General features: G+C 31.2%; 1 protein-coding gene across 4 annotated transcripts; it reads left to right on the plus strand.

Annotated features, from left to right (window-relative positions):
• Positions 1 to 753: 753 nt before the first annotated feature.
• LOC134690939 (prestin-like) lies at positions 754 to 26,100 on the plus strand. 4 transcript variants are annotated; one of them, XM_063551113.1, is made up of 18 exons: positions 754 to 1,233; positions 1,537 to 1,647; positions 2,534 to 2,754; positions 5,323 to 5,487; positions 6,202 to 6,363; positions 8,233 to 8,315; positions 11,375 to 11,522; positions 12,721 to 12,834; positions 12,944 to 13,021; positions 17,392 to 17,487; positions 19,995 to 20,101; positions 20,930 to 20,999; positions 21,970 to 22,188; positions 22,904 to 23,119; positions 23,494 to 23,548; positions 24,554 to 24,672; positions 24,914 to 25,057; positions 25,688 to 26,100. In XM_063551113.1, exons 1-18 carry the CDS (start codon positions 912 to 914, stop codon positions 25,691 to 25,693), a joined length of 2,436 nt encoding a protein of 811 aa, XP_063407183.1. In that variant the 5' UTR covers positions 754 to 911; the 3' UTR covers positions 25,694 to 26,100. The 4 variants fall into 4 exon arrangements, with proteins under 4 accessions (XP_063407183.1, XP_063407192.1, XP_063407205.1 ...); XM_063551122.1 differs by lacking the exon at positions 17,392 to 17,487; XM_063551135.1 differs by lacking the exons at positions 754 to 1,233; positions 1,537 to 1,647 and adding an exon at positions 2,244 to 2,334.

Genomic DNA, 26,100 nt, shown 5'->3' on the forward strand with positions numbered 1-26,100 from the left:
TTAACGTCTATTGTCAAGATTTTTTACCGTTATTCGCCATGAAGGTACCCCCAATTACGACCTTCTTTTATGGTCATTATTTTTTTGTGTCTTGTTTATCAATAAGTATACCTCCACTGTGTGGAACCAAAAATAACTCCCGGACAATGCAAAACAGTTAATGGCAATTATTCAATTGCTAATAGTTTTTTTGTCTTATTAATGATATTAAGGTTTTTGTTGTCTTTTCTGTCTTTTTCATTTAAAGTCGTAAGTGTATATTCATTGATGTAACTTTTTTTTTCTTTTTAGGGGGGGGGGGGGGGGTAAACATAATATTCTTGTAATACTAAGAAACACAATAATTAAGTGCACACATCTTGTGTTTGTTTTATTTACCGCAAGAAAGATATGTAACACTCAATTAAATTTATTCATAGGGGAGAAGAAAGGAAAACATGTTATTTACCTGGTAAAAAAGTAGGAATTGTCTTTTGTTGTAGTGGACAAATTAATAATTTTATGGGTCTAAAATAAGTTATTAATTGTTATAATAAATTGTTCATTCATATGTTCTGCCTTAATTTGAATTTTAGAATATAAATCATACAATTAATAGCAGTTTATTATCTATCTATTTAACCTGTTTTGTTTGATGCGCAATACGGATTTCGAATTTGATTGATTTTTATGTGATTTCTTAACGACTTCAATTACATATCCTTGGGGAACAAAAGACATTGTTCATTAAACACTTACATTTTCACTAGAAATCCTCATATTTTTTACATTGTGCATCAGTTAAACAAGGAATTTTCTTTCTCTCTTCAATCTTCAATTCACATGATAGTTGATGTTTTTTACTAAGTTTATCAACTTTAGAACAGAGAATAAGAAATAAGGAACTAATTAGGATTAAAATAGAATAAAGCATGGATAGCAGGGTGCGCGATACACTAATAGAAATGAACCGAATACCAGAGCGCAAGAAACAAAAATTCAAAACAGAAGCAATTCAAAGGTCACATGCTAAACTGGCACATAACTTGAAATCCAAGCTGAAATTAAGGAAATTTAATAATAAAGCCAAAAGATACGTTCCAAAATTGCCGAAAGTGACACCACCATGTGTTCGGGGATTTTTTCACGAAGTTTTTCCTTTTGTGGATATCATGAGGAATTACAGCCCAAGAAAGTCATTACTGAAAGACTTTGTCGCTGGAATAACTGTTGGGATCATTCACATACCACAAGGTAAATAAGTACTTTATATAATATATTTAACTTCGATCATTCATATAAAACGTCTATGGAAGATTCATATAGATGTTAACACAAAGGAAAATGCACATTTTTATTCCTCTAAATGAAATAACTTTCTTTCTGCTCTTTTCAAAAGTTCTGTTGAATTGAATTAAAATGTTATTATTAATAAAAGTGTATCAAAAGTTCTGTCATTGCTGAATAAATCAAGTGTTTTAAAGATCGTTATGAAATGATATTTTTGTTCTAACTTAATTTCGTATTTCTATATTGATAGAACATCTTTTATTTCAGGAATGGCGTATGGTTTCCTTAGTGGGCTACCACCAGTTTACGGTTTATACACTTCATTCTTTCCAGTCATTATGTATTTCTTCTTTGGATCATCAAAACATATATCCATGGGTAAGCCTCTTGTTTGTAAATGACGAAGCGATTTTGACGAGCTTGAAAATGAATGAGTGTGATTTAAATTTCAAGGACCATCTCTTATCAGTACAAATGCAATCATCTGAAGAAAAAACATCAACGTAGAAAATATTTCTTTGTTTAAGAAGTAAATACATTACTAAAAATAATTAGATATATATTTTTATCCGGTAGACCGCAAACCAACAACAACATGGCATCAAAAGTCTTAAACAATAGACAAGTGTCTATAAAACATATAAACAATGAATAGAAAATACAATATACATTGTGTTAGCTATTACAAGTAGACTGCACATTTTAAAGTGCATGTCTGGTCATGAACCCACGATTAAAATCTCTAGTTTTATCTACCTTACTATTCATTTAAAAAACGAAAAACCACAAAAATACTGAACTCCCAGGAAAATTCAAAACGGAAATGTCTTTAATCAAATTGCAAAATTAAAAGCTCAAAAACATCAAACGAATGGATAACGACTGTTGCCTCTGAACATTAGGCAAAAATCAATCTATCAATCTTCATGGACATTCGTACTGACCAAGCTTCAGTTTAAGTGTTGGCATTTGTTCACACATGTCTGTAATTAATTGTGAACTGTCATCGCTGTTGAATCCGCCTTGCAAAGTCCAAACGATCATATTGTTTTGGGGGCATAATTTGTACGTTTCCAAACTTAACTGCTGTAAACGAAAACCTCTTGGATATGTTCATTGCGAATTAGAAAAAAATATAGACGTGATAGGAAATGTAATTCGAAATGACAAATTAGGAATACCGATTTTATCATCCTTTGTTTTGAAAATCCTTCAGAGGTATATCATTTTATACAATAAACAGTAATATTTGTTTATATTTCAGGGACGTTTGCAGTGACCAGTTTGATGGTTGGAGCTGTTGTGGAGAGGGGGTATGATCAATACTCAAGTGAAACTCCTATCACGAGTGACTTCGGTGAGTTAAATTCCACCCAAGTCAACCAAACCAACACTACAACCATGTCACCAGTGGCAGATCAAAATTTTGACCATATCAAACTCGGTATGGCTATGTCTGTTACATTCGTAGCCGGAATAATACAGGTATGTAGACTTTTTATTACAGGTATTTTAAAATACTGGTACTGTTTCTTCTTCTTCAAGTTTTAACATATTTTGACCTTTTGTGTTTTAAAAATGATTATGAAAGTTCATAGTGATGGTGATGATAATGTTATGGAAATCATTGAACCAATGCATGCATTTTATACTGGTTCATGGTTTTTTTTAAACATTTATTACAAATCCATAACGTATATCGACAAACAGATTTTAGCATTCGTTGTCAAACGCGTTGGCTGCTAATAAGTTTTCGGATTTTTAACTACAATACATAACTATCATGGCGCAAAAGAGATAATATAACGATGTTTAGTTGTTGTTATGCCCCATCTTTAGGCATTATGTTTTCTGGTCTGTGCATCCGTTTGATCGTACGTCCGTCCGTCCCGCTGCTGATAAACGTTTTTGGTTCTTGACAGCTTTTGATGAAGTTGAAGTTCAATCAACTTGAAACTAAGTACACATGTTCCCTATAATATGATCTTTCTAATTTAAATGCCAAATTAGAGGGTTTTTTTTTCATTTTCACGGTCCACCCGTGTACTATGGACCCATTCTTGTTTTCTATATATTTTCAAGCGCGTTTCCTTTTGACAATTAAATTGCATAACTGTTGTTAAAGTTTTGTGCAGTTTTTTTTTCTATTAAAATCCATTTAAACTTTGTTTCTTTCGAGTTATTTAACCTTTTCTTCCATTACTGGTTTCGACTTTGCTGTGTGGTTGTCGATTTTCTACAAAAAAAGTAGTCTCATGAGTAGGGATACGTGGTCGTCGGTGAAAGAGGATAAGAGAAGACAATATTCAACAGCTGTGCATTTTTGAATATTTGGATAGAATGAAGACATTATTTACAAAAACAATCTATGTACAAATGATTATAGAACGACTGTTTACTCGCATAGTCGTATAAACATATGTGGACTTCGAGAACCCAAAAAAAACTTCAATTTTTTTTTTTAATTTCCATCATTTTTAATCATTTCTAAACATACATACCTCGAATTTGATTGTTGTCATCTCAGTTCCAGAATCTTCGACAAATTATACGACTTCAATCTCGAAATTGAAAACTTTATTTTTTTTATCGTATATTATTTCGTCGTCGTCGTCGTCCGAAGACTGATTGTTTCCGTATAATAACTTTTGAATAAGTGAAAAGAAATCAATAAAAATTTAAAACAATGTTTATAACCACAAAAGGAAGCTTGGGATTGATTTTGGGGGTTATGATCGAAAGGTTTTGGAATTAGGGGCCAAAAGGGGCCAAACCGACAGCATTTATCTAGTTTCAGGACAAAAAGTTGTGTATTAGTAATCTAATTGTACTGAAATTGTACCGCAATGTTTAATACCATAAGGAGAAGGTTTGGATTTTTTAAAGAGGTTATTGGGCAAACGGTCTAGGAATTAAGGGCAAAAAAAGGGGCAAAAAAAAAGCATTTTTCTAGTTTTAAGACAATAACTTGAGTGTAACTGTATGAATCTCTCTGACATTGTACCACAAGTTTCCATATAACACAGGGAAGGCTGGGATTCAGTTTGGGATAAAATTTTTCCCAATATGTAGGAATAAGGGGATTAAAAAAGGGCCAAAAAGCTGTTTTTCTAGTTTACAGACAATAATTTTTAAGTGTATGGATCTCTAAAATTTTTAATAAGAAGGTCAAATACCAGTAAAGGAAGGTTTGGATTGATTTTTGGGGTTATGGTCCCAATAGGAATTAGGGGCCAAAAAGGGGGCCCAAAATAATCATTTTTGTAGTTCCCCCCCCTCTTAACTTAATTTGGGAAAAATTGATTGACAAATAGAGATATACGTAAAATCGATTTTAGATTAACAAAACTTGCAGCAATGTTACCCCCCCCCCCCCCCAAACTATTTGATTTAAGTTTTTTTTTTTTATCCTACATCGATCTTTTGATGTCGTTCCTTACTCGAACGTCTTTAAAACGTCATTTGTGGCAGAGTAGTTAACGAGTCAGCTACTCATTTTACAAAACAATCTTACGAAAAAAATACTCGTGAGTTATGAACATTCAATTTAAATTACGATCTATTATTGCTGTTGTAAAAAAGGCCCCAGTGTTTTGCCAAAAATCGTCTCATCGATGAGATCAATAGTTAAATCCTCCAAAAAGGAAAAAAAATAGATAATAGATATAGGAAGATGTGGTGTGAGTGCCAATGAGACAACTCTCCATCCACATAACAATTTATGAAAGTAAACCATTATAGGTCAATGTACGGCCTTGAACATTGAGCCTTGGCTCACACCGAACAACAAGCTATAAAAGGCCCCAAAATTACAAGTGTAAAACCATTCAAACGGGGAAACCAACGGTCTAATCTATATATAAAACGAGAAACAAGAAACATATATAAAATACATAAACAAACGACAACTACTGTACATTAGATTCCTGACTTAGGACAGGTGCAAACATTATGAATGTTGCAACATCTTTTTAAGAGGAGAGCTTGTATTGAGTACAGTAGTTATACGCAAAAATGATATAATTATATGAATGTTGCAACATCTTTTTACAGCTAATTCTCGGAATATTCAGATTGGGTTACTTAGCATCTTTCCTGTCAGATCCTTTGATTAGTGGCTTTACATGCGGCGCTGCAGTCCACGTATTCTCTAGTCAGGTGTCACATCTGTTTGGGGTACCTGTGCCAAACTACCATGGAGCATTCAAGTTAATTTATGTAAGGTTATTTAATGAACGAATATTACAGATACATCAGCAATTCGACTCTTTCATTTAAATTTAAGTATGACTTTTTTGAACTACATGTAGTTAATGATCATTTACAATAATTGCATGAATTGATGACAGATAGAATACGATAATTGACGAAAAAGCATAACACCTATACAAAACTCTTTAAGTTATTTCAAAAATGTAATATAGAAATAAGAAGATGTGGTATAATTACTAATGAGACAACTCTCAATGAGAGACCAAATAACACAAAAGTTAACAACTACATAGGTCATCGCCTTCGACAAAGTCCATAAAAACTGACAACATCAAAAGTTATCAATCAAAACAACGAGTTAAAAACAACTGTAGTATACCTGGATTGGTAAATGCACTTCCCGAGAAAGAAAAAAACATCAGTAGGTTAAGCCTGGTTTTAAGGCTAACTAAACCTCCCACTCGTATGATTGATTTTTTTTTTAAATATATGTAATTGGTTGCTTTACTTGATATGCATAGATAAAACTGAGAATGGAAACGAGGAATGTGTCAAAAAGACAACAACCCGAACAAAGAGCAGATAACAGCCAAAGCCAAAGGCTACCTATTTATGGGTATTCAACACAGCGAGGAAATGTAATAAATTTATACTTAAATAGAATTGTTTGTTTTACGGGAGTAAAGTAAATTGTATTTATTCTAATTCTTTGTCGTTTAGTATTATCGAGATTTCTTCAAGAACCTGCATTTGACAAATCCAGTCACTTCGACAGCTTCAGTAACATGCACATTTGTCCTGATTCTAATAAAAGAAGGGATCAACAATAACCCTACATGTGAACCTGACTTGCTAGTACCAGTACCCGTAGAGCTAATTGTGGTGAGTAATGTATCTTTGAAGAATCTGACCAAAGACATATCATTTAATAGTTTTTGAATTATTTTAAGACTCGAAATTTATATTATCTTCAACATTTTTTTGTTTTCGCTTGTAAAAAGTTAATAATAAAAAAAATACCAACTCCAATAAAATTTCAACTTATAATCCGTGACCGTAACAAGTAGAACTCCTGCGGAGTATTTTTTTTACATGGAGACTCAACTCCTCTGAGTATGGTTATATAATATAGTAGGGACTGTATATGACGTTACGCACGGTATATTGCGTCGCAAGACGTATTTAATAATCGACAATGTTGACGCCATATACTCTGACATTTTCTTATTAAACGCGAATTTACGCTATCTTTCAAAAAATATTGAAAATACCATAAGGTGAAGAGATGTTTCAAAATTATTATTTATGAGGCAATTTATTTCGTAAGGATCGTTCTTATTTACTTATCTTGATGAGGTGAACACAAATGCAAATTTTTCCAATTCTATTTTGGATAGAATGCACAGCAAACTTTTCTACAAAATAAATTGCCGCCGGAGGGACATATGCCGAGACAAAAATTAACATGAAAAATAATTTAAATGTCTTATAAAAAACTTTAAGTGATTTTAAAGTATACATGAATGGACTTAACTCATCGTTACATCTTTAGAGAGAGTTTGGGAATGAATGTATGTTTTTCCCTTGTACTAAAACTGTTTTGAATTAAAGGTGACATTGTATTTCTCTCAACCTGTATAATATTTTTTTTATCAATATTTCGATTTTGCGAATTTCGCTTTTTAGCACTTTCGATCATTGTATCAGATTGAAAGGTGAAAATACTAGTAATGGCGATTTCCAGAAATGACAGAATTAAGTCACTGTATTGAAAACAAAAGCATAATTTAAAGATAAAGTTAAGGTGTCTAAAAGCTGGCCGATATATATTTTTTAAACTTCTGTAAAAGACTTTTGGATCCATGCACTTTTGAATTTCATGATATCATCATATTTAACAAATGTCACTAAATTTTCAAGTATTTAAAAACGACCGGATATAAGTCTTAGAAATGAATAAAACAAAGAGTTATAATTTGTAAATAAATCACTCTTTTGACTTCTGATTGTACATACAAACATCGTTATGTTTGAAACTTTCTAAATAAAGTTTTTCTGCACTTTCTGTATTTTAGTAAAACATACTTAAGGAGGCTCGTGGGTATAAGATTTTCAGAAAAAAAAATTAAACTTTAATTTTTCATTATAAATTTTATTTATTACCTTTAGTAGTTGTTACTTTATCATATGGTACAAAATTCATTCCAAAAAATCAATTCGTGTTGGCCCTAAGTGACATTTAAAATGTAGATATCATTGAAAAAGCTCCAAATTATCTGCCTTTGGTGCAAAAATGCCATTTTTTTGCCTTAAAATTGAAATATATTTTTTAACTCATCGGTGACCTATATTTTTTATTGTTGTTTTTGAATAAGCTGTAGATAAACTAAATAATTGTAAAATTTAAGCGATTTCTGTAATTTAGTTCTTTTTTTATTTCGATATTACCGCTATTTCTCCTAGTAGTTCAACAGAAAAAAAGGACATTAACAAAAATGTATGCTTCTTTCGAAAGCAGTCTGTGAGCGTAAATGAACGGTGACCCCATTTTTTTATTTCATTTTTCTATTAAGTATAAGATAAAGTTCATTTATAGAAAAAATATAGAGAAATCCTATTTAAAATTAAAAAAAAACCCGCGAGCCCCCTTAAAACGTGACTTTGCTGGAAAACTGACTCATTGGAACTCATAGCTTAATAAGACAAAAGTAAATATGCAAATAAAACTAAAATATATATTATATACTATAGGTTGTGGCATCTACTGTAATTTCCCATTATACAAAGATCCACGAGGAATTCAAGGTAGAAGTCGTTGGACACATTCCTGTTGGGTAAGTATATAAATAAAGGCAACAGCAGTATACCGCCGCATTCAAAAGTCATAAATCGATTGAACGAAAACATGGTTACAACGAAAATCGAGGGAAACACAATCATAAGAGGAAAACATTGAAACAACAGAAACACTGAAGTGAAAAAAAAGAGGAAAACATTGAAACAACAGAAACACTGAAGTGAAAAAAAAAACAAAAAAAAACGACAATTAGGTGACAACTGACATATTTCTGACTTTGGCACATTTTTAGAAAAAATATTATTGGTTGAACCTGCTTTTGTGGCCAGCTAAACCTCTCGCTTTCTGCCAAGGAAATGTTAAACCGCCAAAATTACAACATTACATGACAGGAATACGGTACAAATAAATGGAAGAACACTCTGGTCAATGAAATACATTAATAAATAATATAATAGTACCAACAGAAACAAACGACAGTGATGTTGTCATTCAAAGAAGAAGATTAAGTAATTTGATGCATTTCTTGATATTGAAATACATTGTACCTTAGTGGTAGATTTTTTTAATGATGTATAGAAATGAACTTTTACTTCTACTTTTGAATCTGAACACAGCAGTCAAAAACGCAGGTTTTGTCTTTGAGTGAAATAAATTGGTTCATATTGTGACGTCGTCTATATGACGACTTTATCAGAGAAATCCACTTTTTATTAACCTCATTTGGTTTTAGACTTTTTCTAGTTGCACCAAATTTCATGTTATTGGTAATATTATACAAAAAAGAAGAGATCTAGTCCAATAATTTTACGATTTTTAAATTATCCTTTTGTTATGATGAATGGCTTCTGTGTTGTCTAATGACACTATTCATTATTAACACACTGAACAGTAGTAATTCAAGTCCTAAATTATGTCGTTAATTTCAGATCACTGAGTTTTGTTGAACAATTAAAGATATTGACTTTTTTTAGTTAGCAAATAATTTCAATTTGTAAACAAGAAAGCGTATTTTAAAATAAAAGTAACATACGTATAAATAAAGACAAAGAAAAGACAGACGTATATAACATAAACAATAAAACCCAGACATAAATACAAAAACAAAGAAAAACAAGACGTTTATATAAAAACAAAGAAAAGCAGACGCATAAACAAACACATGGACATCTATATAGCATGGCTTAGAACAAGAAAACACTATAATCGTATAAGCAAAGACAAAAAAACACCAAAAAAACAGACGTATATAAAAAAAAAAAGAAAGAAAAAAAAAAAAAAAAAGAGGTATATACAAACACATGGACATCCATATAGCATGGCTTAGAACAAATAAACACTAAAATCGTATAAACAAAGACAGAAAAAAAAAACAGAAGACAAACAAAGAAAAACAGACGTACATACAAACACATGGACGTCCATATGGCATGACTTAGAACAATTATACACTGTGGGTGTTAAACCAGATTCACATGTGCACAACACCAACAACCCCCTTTACATATCTAGACAATATGCCATAAGGCTAAACCATACAATAAACCCATACAATACAGCTTACAAATAGCAACACGACAAATAACTTGAACAAGGGTATACAAACGACACATGATTGGTAAAGAAGGGTAAAAGTGTGGTACGATTCGATATTATGGTAGCTACAACTATTGGTTGTAAATTGTCGACCAAGAAACAAAACAGTCAGATACAACATTCCCAACAGATTCATTAAGTCTGTAACCTAAAATGCAATTGTAGTCAGTAGAATTTGTATGAGACAAGTAAATACTTTTAAAATCGTCAGATCATCGAAAAAAGAGTCATTAAGTGTATCACGCACGCCCATTATAAAACTTTACGACCAAAGAACTGATTTCAGCTTTCAATTTGTGAAATTTTAGCAACATTCCAGCAGCACCTGCAAACAGGGTATACATCTCCCAATTGATCCGATATTCCCGTGCTTGCATTGCCTATCATGATTTTCTTGATAGAGGGCTGCTGCTCACAAGGAAGCTATTAAACCAAGAATTCCAAATGGTGAAATTGAAATCATCCCTTCGTAAATTTTATGGACGCCATCATGAGTTGGTTGACCGTTATGGAAAAAAACGTTTCACAAATGATATCGGATATGTTCCCCTCCCTTTCGTGAATAAATAACGGCAACAGTAGTATACCGCTGTTCGAAACTCATAAATCGAGAGAAAAAAACAAAGTCGGGTTACAAACTAAAACTGAGGGAAACGCATTAAATATAAGAGGAGAACAACGACACAACATTTAAATGTAACACACTCAGAAATGAACTAAGCATTAAACAAAATCCGATGAGAATAACAAATATAACATCAAAACTAAATACATGAATTTGGGATAGAAAAGTACCGTTACACGTCTTATAGTAATGTGAATTCACACTCAACTATAAGAGGAAACAAACGACACAACAGAAACACAACTTTAAAATGTAACACACACAGAAACGAACTATAATATAACAATGGCCATATTACTGACTTGGTACAGGACAATTTTTAAAAGAAAAAAAATGGTGGGTTGAACCTGGTTTGTTGTATGCCAAACCTCCCGCTTTAATGGTACTATTAAATATAACATTAAAATCACAACACAGCATTACAGGATTACAATACAAATAAATAGAAGAACATATTGGACAAAAAAAACACACGCATAATAGCTAATAAAAGGCACCAGGTTTAACATTTAATACGCCAGAAGTGCGTTTCGTCCAAACAAGACGACGGGTGCCTAATGTGGAGCAGAATTTGCTTACCCTTCCGGAGCACCTGAGATCACCTTTTGGTGGGGTTAGTGTTGCTTATTCTTGTTGTGTCATGTGTTCTATTGTTTGTCTGTTTGTCTTATTTCATTTTTAGCCAGGCGTTGTCAGTTTATTTTCGATTTATGAGTTTGACTGTCCCTCTGGTATCTTTCGTCCCTCTTTTATACTTTCTTTTGAATGTACTTCTATTGACGACATTATTATAAAAGGTAGCCCAAGAAAGGAAATACCAAGAACTAAATGATAATATTCCATTACAGTCGCTTTTTATAATCATTTTGTTCCAGGTTGCCTCCAATGGAAGTCACACACCTTGGATATGTCTGGGATGTAATTGGTGATTCTTTCGCTATTGCGTGTATAAGCTTTGCCATTTCATATTCCATGGCCAAGATACTCGCTGAGAGGAATGACTACAAAATAAATCCAAATCAGGTATGGCTTTGATGAACATATAACATGTATGTATATATATATATACGTATAGTTTTATGAACATATAACATGTATATATATATATACGTATAGTTTTATGAACATATAACATGTATATATATATACGTATAGTTTTATGAACATATATCTGTTATTTGAGTGCATGTAGATATATAGGCATGAAGATTTGTGCTACGATACTAATAAAAGATGTTTATCTATCAATGAGATGAAATAATGTACTAATGACAAATATTTTGGCACAACCAATAGCATTAGACAATTTTATTTGTTTGTTTTCAAATGCAAACATACTGTATGACAGTCACAAGTATGTTACAGTTTTCATATCCAAAGTGGACTTTTAAAGTCCGTTATCCAAAACGTCTTCCAGATAATACTGAAACTAAATAATGAACGCGTAGCCTAACAGGTGAAACTGTCAAAACGTAGTAGTGCATGCAACACACAAAAAAAAAACACAGATTTTAATGTTAAAAATGCATCTATTTCTTTCTGTTTTGCCGGATAAAGCACATTAACCCTATATCTAGAATATTTCCCGATTACCAACTGGTTATCAACCCATTGCACATCTATATTCAACCACAAACAATTGTATTTGAAGTTATCCTGCACACCCAACACCCCTCTTTGTCATTTTTTACTACTAGAACCATTGGCAGAAGACTTTAATGTTCTTCTCGGTTATAAAGCTCTTAATATGTTGTTACTGTGGATTCATTTATTTTCGTGTGTATCAATTTTCGTGGATTGATGAGATCTTGCATATTCGTGGATATTTGTTTCCTTGGTTTTGTCAATCTCTGTATGCAAGGCCTATTAAAAATGTTACTCGTTGAACATTATAATTCGTGGTTCACCTGTTTCCACGAAACCAACGAAAATTGGTATCAAACAAATTATAATGAATCCACAGTATGTTAAAATTGACTCTAAATAAAGGTAATTGTATTGTATTGTATTATGCCAAGGGATGACCCAAGTACCTTTCGGGTGTCGAATTCAATGGTGAGATTCAACGGCCACTTTTGATACCTATTGGAATAATTCAAATTGTTTTGCCTTGCCAGCGTGTTCACATTGTGCTTTATTTTTTTTAAATTCCAGCTCGTATACTTTCAGGTTAAAAACATAATTCTTGTTTCTCAATCAGAATTTGGGTATTTTTTTGCAGGAATTGGTAGCTAGCGGCGTCTGTAACGTCTTTGGATCAATGTGTTCCTCGTTTTGTTCAGCCGCATCATTGTCAAGGAGTTTAGTGCAGGAAAACGCCGGGGGACGCTCACAGGTAAGTACAAGGATGACACGTTGATAATAATTTTAATCTCTTTCACGCGGTCATAATATAAATAATTCATTTTTATTTATTTTTTTATTTGATTTATTTATCTTTTCAGATTGTTGGATTATTTTCCAGTTCTTTAGTCTTAATAGTTTTACTGTATCTTGGACCAATGTTTGAGTCCCTTCCAACTGTAAGTTTTAAATTCGAAAAAATATATCAACTCAAATTCTTCATTTTACATAAATATTGGTCTCTTTTGGAGAGTTGTCTAATTGACAACCAATCCACATCTTAGTACTTTTATATTTATATAATACAGAAAAACGCGAAAATAGTTGTTATTTACAGAAAACAAAAAAAAAATATGGATTTTGAAAAACGGAAGAGGACTATCAATTAATTGTCCTGTTCCCAAGTACCTATGCATTAAATAAAGGCAACAGTGGTATACCGCTGTTGGAAATTCATAAATCGATTTAGAAAAAAACCAGACCCGGGTTACAAAATAAAACTGAGGAAAACACATCAAATATAATAGGAGAACTACGACACAACAGAAACACAACACTAAAATGTAGCACACACAGAAACGAACTTTAGTATAAAAATGACCATTTTCCTGAATTGGTACAGGACATTTTAAGACAAAATGATGGATTGAACCAGGTTTTGCGGTTAGCCAAACCTCGCACTTTTATGGCAATGTTAAATATAACATTAAAATGACAACATTACATGATAGGACTACAGTACAAATAAATACAAGAACATTCAGGACAGTGAAACACACAAATAAACATTACAATAGGATATTTCGACATGCTAATAGTTCAAAGGTACCATTGCTCGTTGAACAAAAAAAACCAAATAAATATGAATAGATCGTTTTATATTACCTTATCATTATATCATCATTATGTTATAAAGTTATACTGATCTGGTACTTGCATGTGTGTAATAAATGGGGGGAAAATAATCGAAATTATAGTAAAATAGCCAAATATTTGAAATCCGAAGATGTATAAGTACCATAACTGTTGAAGAGCTATATATAAGATTTGATAAGACAATAACAATCAAAACCCAGGAGTAAACAAAGACGGAAACAAAATGACATATACATCAACAGTTATAATTAATAGATAACAAACAACACGAACTCCACTAAAAACCGGGAGTGAAATCGGGTGCTCATGATTTGTATTTCTTAGTTTAAACAGTATTTTATTCAATTAAATTGAGTTGGATGGGGGGACAGACATAACCTTCTTAAGATCTCTCTTTTGTATTCCTCTCCTTACACTGAATTTTGTTGCAGGATTTCCCGATCCAAATAGTTCACAACATTTGTTTTGTTATATAGTATAGTAATAGTATAGTAATCACCATTAAATTATTTCTTTGCTATGTGTTATTGGCGCATACATCACAATTCCTTTTATCTATAATGAAATAAGAAAAAAACTCCAGATAATAAAAACATAATTGAGCTATTTGAAAAGAAATTTCATTGAAGCCAACATTTAACCTCAAGTTATTTATTTCCCAAGGCATACACTCAAACCTTCTTTTTTTTAATAAAGTTAATGAAATACTAGGAATATAAATAGCATGATGGCAAACATAGAAATCTCGTTGAATTTAAAATTTGGATTTTTCGTTTTGGTAAAACTTGCAGTCTCTAACTTTTCGCTAAGCAATTTTACGTTAATAATCTGTACGTAAATACGTAGGATGAACTTAAAATCACCTTATTCTTTATTGCTAAGTCAATGTTTGGAACTGTGGTTATGATTCATTACTAAATATTTATGATCGTTTGTCAATAAAACAGTAATAGACTTAAAAGATTGAGAGTCTAATAAGAGAATACATTTTGAACTGTAAGTCAAGCAGTATATAGACGTAAGCCTAAGGCATAGATACGTTTGATAAATGCTTTTTCTAGAGTTTTACTTAAAATTTTACAGGCATTCGATTTTAGGGTTACCTTTAAAAATAATTTTTAGATAGTCTCTCAAACCGGTAACTCTTTTAGAGTGGCTCTTGCATATTTAAGATTATGTTTTATCAAATAGTTGTTTGTTCTATAAAATTAAGAGGTTAGATTTAAATTAAAAATGGTGTTGTCTTGTACTGAAAATCTCGCCTGAAAATTACCAGTCAAGATCTATTGAAATCAGTTCAACTAGTTAGAACAAACCATTATCTTCTCTATTGTGAATTTTCCATTTGAAGTTGAAAAAAGCTCATATTTATCTACTATGGCTTAGTCAGTACTTCTGAATTGATATACAGTAGCATTGGAATGATTATATTAATAAATAAGCTGTTGACAAAACTTTAATTGTTTGAAAAACTAAGAATTTTCTAACTTAGAAATAGATTATCATAGATATATGTTGCAAAAAAACTTTCGGAATGTTTGGTCCTCAATGCCCTTAAACTTCGTACTGTATTGGACTTTATAACGATTTTAATTCAAGCGTCACTGATGAGTCTTTTATATACGAAAGTCGCGGTTAGTGCTAAATTACAAGCCTAGTTTGTATATCTGATGCATTTTTTTTTTTATGTATTACTGATCATTCAAATGAAAGACGCATTTAATTAGTTTGTTAATAGTTATCAAAGGTACCAGGATTATACTTTAATACGACATACGCGCGTTTCGTCTACATTAGACTCATCAGTGACGCTCAGATGAAAAAAGCTATAAAGCGCAACAAGTACAAAGTTGAAGAGCATTGAGGAACCAAAATTTTCAAAAAATTGTGCCAAATACGGATAAGGTTATCTATTCCTCGGATAAGAAAATCCTAAGTTAACAATTGAAAATACGTTTAAAATATCAGTAACAAGAATTTGTCCCCAGTACACGGATGCCCCATCAGCACTATCATTTTCTATGTTCATTAGACCATGAAAACGGGGGTAAGTCTCTAATTTGGCATTAAAACTAGAAAAAATATATCATAGGGAACATGTGTACTAAATTTCAAGTAGATTGGACTTCAACTACCTCGACTCAAAACTCTAACATGAAGCGGGAGGAACGGCCGGACGGACGTAGACACAGACTAGAAAACAATGTCCATAAATGGGGCATAAACAAGTTGTTTACTTATCACAATTAATACCGTTTCCACATTGAATCAGAATTGTAAATATCTGATACTTTTAGACAAACATGTTATAATTGATCAGAACCAGATCCGTGATACTAATTAGTTATATTTGAACAAGATACTATCATTTTAAAACATCGATTAATGAGGTTTTGTCTTATGTTATTGGTGCTCAATGTACGAAAGTTTACTCATATTTTACAAAGGATATATTTATTGGAATATCCAAGATAAAATATTCATGACTGACAAATAAAGATGATGATCGAGATTTTAAAGTTTTAGTCGATTAAAATTACACAGATAAGTTGGACGTATAAAATATATAGTCTTTTGGATTTTTTCCTATTAAAGAATGTCATTGTTTCATACTATATATATTAAAATTATATTGAAAACAAAATCATGTAACAATCTAATTGCATACTTATGTTTATAGCAACTGTTTGCTTTTTCATCAATAAAACTTGGCAGGAATTTCAAAATCCGTTTTTGCTATTGTATATTTATAAATAATTCAACATTTTTATTTTATGTAAACAAAAAGTTATGTTCCTAATCGTGGAAATGAAACAATATTCCTTAGGATATTTTCATTGGGTTTTCTCATGGGGATGTCATGCTTGCATCTGGAACATTAAAACAGAAATTCTATATTGCGTCGTCTGGAATTAAATAGGATTAACCAATTGAATATAATCTTGTCAGAAAGATGGAATTTCGATTTTTAAGCCCCGTTAAAACGAATTTAACCTGATATGCTGATAGCTAATGGATGTTAAAATTACCTGCTAATTAATTACTATACATATTCATCCTATACGATTATTTGACCCCAAGGGAGAACGACTCATAGGTAACGGTTGACGCTCACGCTCTGGGACAGCAAACTCCTTCAACTGAAACAGTTACTATTAATATTGATACCGACTTCACGTCAATGTGAACCCTTAAATAAAGCAACTGATACGACACCAGTGGTTTATATTGTGACACTGTAGCATCGTTGATGACATTGTTATATCTTCCAGTCTAATAATTGTTAGTTAAATATTCATACCAGGTATTGAGTTTCAAATAGTCAAGGTTGGCATGTCATATATCATGATAAATAAAGCTGGAATATTAGAAATTCCATGTCTATGACAGAGTGTGTTTGAATTCATTGAATGAATGGTCAAGAAGCAAGTATTCAACGCAAAAAAGATTGTTAAGTTAGTGATACAACCTGGAACAACAAGTGCTTCGATGCAATTGTATATTTTAATTGAACGATGGATTATTACTTAATTACTGTTTTGTTTCTACTGAATTATTTAAACAACAATTTCATCATTTAAACATTATGATATATCTTGATGGTAGATATTTTACCGTTTAAAATTTAGCTTATATGTCGAATCCATACTAACCGTGCTTCCCTTTTTTGCAGTGCATATTGGCTTGTGTGATTATAGTAACGCTAAAAGGAATATTCAAACAATTTTACGATATGATTATATTATGGAGATTATGTAAAAGAGACTTCGTAAGTTAGCATTATAAATACATTGGTGGTAGTGATTGCCTGCTTGATGGTTATGGGAAATAATATTAGATTCCAACCGAAGTAACACACATATTTTTTGCTCGACAATATTCACCTACTAATATTTCCTTGCAGTAACGGGCTATGTTTTGTAAACAGTAAAAGTAACACTTGCCATAGTTATGTCTTACTGGTTACATGATGGATGACAATGAGGTAATTATCAATAGAAATGAAGAGGTGTAGGGGATAATTTTACATGCATCATAAGTGATTGATATATTAATTGATTTGTAACGCCATTTTCAGCACTATTGCGATATTTGGGCCAATTCTTATTGGTGTAGAAAGCCGGAGAGAACAATTGACTTGTCTGAAAACTTAAGTCCTAGTCAATCTGGGATGTCAATTAAGACTCCAATGCATCTGCCAGCTACCGGATTCGAACTTGGTGTAGCCTTATCCATGTCTGTTATTTCTTAATACATCATTGGTGCAAAATCCGATTTCCTGTCCATTAGATTTTGATACCACCCCTTACCGACATGCTGTTTATAATGATGATTGTCTACGTCCACTTGTTTGTCCAACTTTGTTTCTGCAGCTTCTAAAACAGTGACAAAGTTTTACCGAAACTTTCAGATAATCGTAATAAACTCATGGTATTTTGACTATCTTGTGTTATATGTGCCCGGGAATTAACTTCTATTTGACACACTTTCGTGTTATTTGTTTATTCATTTCGACCAAAAAAAAAACTAGTTTTTGTTAACTTGCGGCAAACGACCCAGTTACTTAGGAGTTCTACTGTTATTTTGAAAGGCGATTACTTATGCCACCAACTAAGTGTTGTGCGAGCTGTAATGTTTTAAATAATACAAGATTGAATCGCCGTCCATCTTTAAATCATATTGCCAATCTAGCATAACTAAACCATGTACTTAAAACTGTATGAAACTCAACCCTTGTAAATACTATAATCAGAATATTTAGCTCCTAAACATGTTGAACACGTTTTCCCCTGCAACATATTACACACAATAGATGAAAGTGAATTACCTGGCTATCTGACTTTTATTGGTTATTTGTATGTACATTTTTACTCTAACTTGTATCTTTCAAAATTAACTAACCGATATTGGTGGAGGAAAACACTTATGATTCAACACTTAATCTTTGTTATTTTGTAAATTTATGCAGCACGTACTTAATATTGCATTATAAATAAAATATTGTCATTGATTATTATTCATGTAATATTTGAGTTTGTAGATCACTAGCAGCATGTATATATATTGCACTTTTAAAATAAAATATTGTCATTGATTATGCTATATATAATATTTTAGTTTGTAGATTAATTGCAGCACGTACATATTGCACTTTAGTTAAAATATGGTCATTGCTTGATATTTTAGTTTGTAGATTAATTGCAGCACGTACATATTGCACTTTAGTTAAATATTGTCATTGCTTAATATTTTAGTTTGTAGATTAATTGCAGCACGTACATATTGCACTTTAGTTAAAATATTGTCATTGCTTCAAGTTTTATGTAAAAACCAATACCGTCACAAGAACGGAATTACATTTAAGTAATTTACCCAAGAGAATGAGATTTATCAGTTTTTTCCAGTACATCAGTATTGGAAAATTAAAATTTTAATGAGTTAAGCAATAGTTTACTAGTTTCCATTAAACAATCAATCCAATTAACTGTCACCTGTCACAGTGGCCATGGAATCAGTGTTTAATGTTGTGTCAAGAGGGTATCTATAGGACATAATGGGCTTGTTTAAAACAATCCGCTGACTATTGAAATGTTATTCTTGAGTAATGCAATAATGATGTTAAGTTAAATACTTATCAAAAACCAAATTTCATACACAATAGAATTATCATTTACTCATATCGTTATGATATATATTGGTTTGGAAAATACTATCAAAGTCATGCTAAATTTTCAACTCTTTGACTATTCTACATCCCTTCCCGTCAGATAATGGTCGAAGCATATCTGATATAACTGGCTTACATATTATAATGCATCAAATCTTTATTGTTTTGGGATCATCATGGATATGATCATGAATGGGAAAGAAATGTATGACATAAACAGAATGTAAAATAAGAAATTAAAACCGATATAAAATTGCAATTGTCAACATGTATTGGTAATCAATATGAGAGACAATTGCGAATTCTGTAATCCGTACTTTCATTTAATAATGTAATATATGTCGTCGTCCTCGCTTATCATGATGTTGTAGTTTATTTTGTTTTTAATATTATCGAGCCTTTTCGACATAGCGTCATTTATATACACAGCTGCATGTGAGTAGGGAAAAGAAAGGGATGTCTTCTCAGTCTTTCTTTGCAAAGACTTGATGAATCCTCAATATTTTTTTATAACACACAAATATTTTCATATTTACGTCAAGTTTGAAAGCAAATACATTTCATTACTAAATGATAGATATAAAATTGCAGAAGTTTCTTATTTTCAGACTGTTTGGTTCGTGACATTTCTTGCAACAGTTATCTTGGATGTGGGCCTTGGATTAATGGTTGGCATTGCATTTGCATTCTTTTTCGTTCTGAGAAATTCATTAAGGTTGGTATACATAGTTATCAAAGGTACCAAGCTTATACTTTAATATGCCAAACGCGCGTTTCGTCTACACTCATCAATGACGCTCAGGTCAAAATTGATAAAAAGCCAAACAAGTGCAAAGTTGAAGAGCATTGAGAACCTAAAATTCCAAAAAGTTGTGCCAAATACGGCTACGGAAATCTATGCCTGGGATAAGAAGATCCTTGATATTTCAAAAAATTCATACTTTTGTAAACAGGAAATTTGTAAAGATGATCATATAATTGATATTCATGTCAACACCGAAGTGCTGACTACTGGGCTTGTGATACGCTCGGGGGACGTAATATTTAATAGAAACCTAGTGTTTCAACCATATAGTTTAGGGAAATGAAATGCAGCAGTACTGTCTAATTTGAATATAATACTTTCATGTATTAGAAATATTAAAATTTCTAAAATGACATTTCTGTTTGCAAATTTTTACGTTAGACTTACTACCATGTAATCATAGACGATTTGATTATTCATAATACGACTGAAAAAAAATAATAGATATATTTAAAATACTAGTATGTTATTTACCAAAAAAGGAAATATAACATCTACTGTATACGTTTAAAGTAAAATTGGAATTATACGACCACTGTCTTTTTATCTGCATGGTTCATTGTCATTGTGTTATCATTTGAGGGTGCATCTCTACATATGAAGTATTAATTACTAATGTTTTTAAATGCACTCACACTATCATAAATAGGATATCAATTTACGTACAGAATGATTTTCTTATCTGCTACTTTTAAACAGAGTAAATAATAATGTTTAAACAAATGCAATATTTTACAGACCACACATGTGTGTGTTAGGCAACGTTCCAGGCACATCAGTTTATAGAGACATTGCTACCAATAGAACGGTAAGTTATACTCCTATAATAATAACATTTATTGACGTACCAATCATTTTGGGAAACTCATCTTAAATTCTGAGTGTACCTTATGTTGTTATCAATATAATTCATTTGTGTTAATTTTGTAATGCTTTACCGATTTTGACTGTGAATTTCAATGTTTGACTTAACAATTAATAAAATTTTCGTTTAACACAATAGTTATTAATAACAATTGTCTTTATAGATATTTGGTATTCGTTTTTGTATCTAAAGAGTAGCAAATGAATTATAAGAAAAGTAAAAAACGGGTAAACTCAATGTCATTGTCATTCGAGGTTAACATACGACCTCAAACTGTACACCTCTACAATGTGACAATCTTTAATCGCATGATGTGGAGAATAGAGGTGAATAAATTCAACGGATGCATCATAATATATGAAAGATTAATATAAACCAAACAAACGAAAAGAAAGAAAAGGCAATGGTTAATAATATGAATGTATCTTATCTATGATATTGATATACAAGATTCTTGACATAGGATATTTATATTGATGCGACTGGGACATTATAATTATAAGATATCGATACAAGATTTCTGACATGAGACAGACAGATGGCATATGCGGTATAGTTGATATGAATGTATGATATCAATACGATATTTCTAACTTGGAACATTCATATCTGCGACTGAAAAAGTATCAAAATATAATCCAATTTTTTCCAATAAATGTTTCGTCTTTTATTCAATTCAGAAATATGACATTTATTTAATATTCGTTAGATTGGTTGAGCTTTCAGTGATTTTGCTGTTTCATCAAAGACTTTCCATTTTGAATTTCCCTTGGAGTTTGGTACTTTTGTTATTCTATTTTTTACACAACAGAACTTACCTCGTCACCTATGTAGGTTACAAAAGCAGATTTCAATATAATTATGTGTATATTTGATTATACTTGTTACGATAATATGACCATTCTTGTTTCAGGTAACAGAAGTTCCAGGTATCAAAATCTTTAGATTCGAATCAAACCTTTATTTCGCAAACGCCGATCAGTTCAGGGATAGATTATACGATAAGACGAAGATAAATCCAAGAAAATTAAAATCAAAGAAACAGAAGACTTTGTATAAAGCATTACTTCAGAGAAAAAGGGAATTGGAACTTGCGGAGATAGAAGCTAAAGCTGAAAAGAAAAGAACGAAGGTATGTGTGTAAAGAAATCGTTTTATGTTATATAAAGTTAAAAATAATGTAAAGTGCATCTTCTAATACTTTTTGTGTAACTGTTGTCACAAAAAGTTAAAGGGGGTATAAGCCTTGACAGTCTGTTCAAATACTGGTTCCCAGTTGCCGAACTCCTAAGGTTTGCCTATATTGATAGATAAAAGGTATATGTTAAGCTTAAAGAAGTATGAAGTTGCCTCATACTACATTTCAAAGACAAAATTCTCCGTATGCCAAACTTTATGAGAAATATAGTTCCCCACTCCCCATTTCCATTCTAAATTTTATTATCAATCATGATAGAAGGTTTAACAAATGATTTTATAAAAACATACTCTAAAAGTTGGAAAAAAAAGAGAGACCATTTATAGATGATTAAGCGAGAATAACTATAACTTTATTTTAATATTACTGCATTTCAACGTTAACATTCTTATTCTGCTCTCGTATCTGCACTGATATTGATTATGCAAACATAGAAACGATGAAATGCTCCATATTTCAAAGTAAATGCAAATATTGGAATTTATATATTTTTTCCATTCCTCGAATTAAATATCAATTTAACAACAATATTTTCATTTTATTTGCATTTGAGAATATACATGAACTTGAGTAATCAAACATATTTCATAGAACGTAAATTAATATCTTTAAGAGACCTCCAATTAAGAAGACTGTTATTCTATTTCAGAAAGAACTTGAAAAGCAAAAAAGTTCGATTGAGGAAGAGGTGAATAAAGAAATCCCTGTAGAATGGACAGAAGAACATGACCAGTTACTAGCCAAAGAGAAAAAGGAACTAAAAAGGATTTTCCTTAGAGCTTGGATACCACCAATACACACGCTTATCATTGATTGTTCTGTAGTTAGCTATTTAGATACAGTGGCCGTCAAAGTTTTAACACAGGTATTATTTTTATAGACTTTTAAACTGATAATTCGTTTCTAATGATAAGGATCTATATTAAATACCTGTCATTTCTAATGTTGATATTGTTTCTTGCATTGCAAAAACTAAATGTCTGTGTCAAGTTCATGTAAACTATGTGTTAAATGCACACACAGATAACTTTTGGTTTGACATGCATTTTTTACACATTGTGAATACATCCAAAAAATAAATGTTTTCTGCATAAGTCAAAAACTCATTAAATCTACCAAGCTTATATCTAAAATGTCTAATTTTTTATTGATTTATATAGCCTCAGAGCATAAACACAAAATTCAATGACGTCAAGTTCTATATTTTATATATATTAAAAACAAATCTTTCCATTGCAGATATTTGCAGATTTTAAAGAAATTGGAATAAAAGTATTCCTTGCTGGATGTAGAGGTATTTACAAATAAAATAAAACCTAAATTGAAGTAAAATAGTAAGGCGTGTGTATAAAAACACACACAAATTCCCATGTAAAGCAACTTTTCAAGAATACCAAAAGAAGCAGCAATGAAGATCAATATTTGAAATATCTTGAAAGTATAAAATATGACTTACTCATTATCCATCAGTTGAAGAAAGGAGATGAGATAAATATCACACCGCACAAAAACATTAGAGTCCTCTAAAGCGACGGGAATAACTATCCCTCAGCAACCTAGCTATTATTAAGGAAAGAAAAAGAACCGGAAGATACCAAAGAAACATCAAAATTCTTTTTTCGAAGAAACAGAGACAAGTCCATGACTTAAAACTGAAAAAACGACAGAAATAGAAACAACGTACACCAAAACACTACATAGAAAACTAAAGAGTTCAAACAAACCAACCAAGAATAATTTTGATAAAAGAATTAGATGACAATGAAAACCCCTTCAAACTAGCTTCTGACAATTATAATGTTAAATTGAATTATTGATTCGTTTCTTAAAACTAAAACCTATTGAAAAGTTTTACTTAAAGCCAAATGGGGCAATTTTCTTAAGGATCAATACATTGTCCTTTAATTTCACGTTCCGCTATGTAGATGATGTTATTTCACTAAATAATTCAGAGTTTGGTGACTATATGAACGCATCCATATCATCGAACTTGAATTAAACGAAACACCAGATACAGTTAGGTCTTACCCATATCTTACAATAGATCCTTTCGTAGCCTACATTTGGTATGATACTCCAAATATAGGTTTGTTATTAATTAAATGATGACAAACAGTTAGATGTGTTTCGTATTATACAGATGGCTATGAAAAACTACATGCAGAATTTGCAATATCAATGGAGTTAAATTACAAATGAAAACAGCAACAGAAAGACATCTTGGACACATTTGATTGATCAATATTTACACTTATTCCACCGGTGTAACCTTAATTTATATATTTTTTTTATTTTGCAGAGGACGTAAGAGACTTGTTAAAGAGAACGGAATTTTACCGCTCTGTAGATTACAACCCTATTTATTACACAGTACATGAAGCCGTGGTCATTGCAAACGAACTTAATACTATTAATTTGGTGAGTAGAAATGAGATCTTAAGAATTATTTCGTTACAGTAGAGAGTAAAAGTCAATACATTTCCAGTTACTTGCATTGAATTAAAATAGAAATTGTTTATTAGAAATGGATAAGATACATAGCTGGTATATACTTTCTGTTTTCCGTAAAAAGGCATACGTCTAAAGGAATTCAAGATGGTATTCTTACCAAATGACCATATCATATTTGTATTTAAGTTTAAACTTGTTAAACCTTTAGTTTCAGAGAGAACCAGGTCGTGTTGACATGCACTCTATAGAAACAGAAACAGACATAGATCAATCTTTAGCAACTACATCTGGCAATACATATTCATCTGCAAATGAACAACAAGGAGCAGAATCAAAAATTAAACAAATTCAGGTAAATAAATTTTAATATTCTGTGGTAGTACTTACAAACATTAAGTAAATAGGCAAACATTACATAAATTACTTAAATATCATGTAGTTTTTATGACCTTCCATTTTTTTACATGAGAGTTTGATAATTTTGTCATTTTGATAATTTTGCATTCATCTTTATACAGCTACTTCATTCTTATCGTAGATTACACATGCCAATCTCATTTAAATTTATGCAAATTTAGGGGAAAATGTGACACTTCCAAACCAATAAAGGTTAAATCGAGTACGATATCAATTAGAAAATAAATTTAAAAAAAAAAGAGAAATCATAAACACTTTAGCATGTTTTTTACTTTTTAAAACCGATTTGAGTTTCAGTATAAATTTTGAAAAAAAGAATGTTGAACTATCTTGCTGTTTTTTAGTCATCCTTTATCTAAAGTATGCGAACTTTGTAAAAAAAAACAAAGTTATGGCTAAATTACTCACGAAGTGATTCTTAAGGTAAAATATATTAAAAAAATATGTTAAAAACACAAACGCATGATCAAATACAAAAAAGTGTAATCGAGAACGCCTTAGAATCATTTCAAATATACAAGACTCCGATTAAACAGAAATTTTCATTTGCTATTTCTATTTATAGGTATGAGTTTGCTCAGCTACGACCATGATTGCAGCTGATATGCCTATGCAACAAGATAGTCCCCACAACGAAAAGTCTGTCTCATAGCAATATACATACTGTGGAAGTTCATGTACTTTTACTTAAATTTGTGTATAGTATGATCCTGTGTATATGCACTTTATATCAATTTCAGATATATGGTTAATTCCGTTACAATTTATATGATTGGTGTCTATTTAAAGCATAAACCTTTTATGCACAAATCTGTAGAAGAAGTGCGTATTGGTGATGTAAATAAACTTTTAACTTACAAAATGTATTTAACAGATGCAATGTATATAGATTTTTTTATCATTGTACACACAAATATATATTTTCCAATTGATATCAAATTATTTTACACGTCTTAAGATTAGATCAAATTATTTATA

Source organism: Mytilus trossulus, chromosome 1, assembly GCF_036588685.1.
Source record: "Mytilus trossulus isolate FHL-02 chromosome 1, PNRI_Mtr1.1.1.hap1, whole genome shotgun sequence".
NCBI lineage: Eukaryota > Metazoa > Mollusca > Bivalvia > Mytilida > Mytilidae > Mytilus > Mytilus trossulus.

Bases quoted from the DNA above. Each gene is read 5' to 3' on its own strand.
- LOC134690939 (XM_063551113.1), top strand. From the start codon at position 912: ATGGATAGCAGGGTGCGCGATACACTAATAGAAATGAACCGAATACCA. The intron at 20,102-20,929 runs GTTGGTATACAT...AATATTTTACAG, and splicing joins GTTCTGAGAAATTCATTAAG to ACCACACATGTGTGTGTTAG. The intron at 23,120-23,493 runs GTATTATTTTTA...TTTCCATTGCAG, and splicing joins CCGTCAAAGTTTTAACACAG to ATATTTGCAGATTTTAAAGA.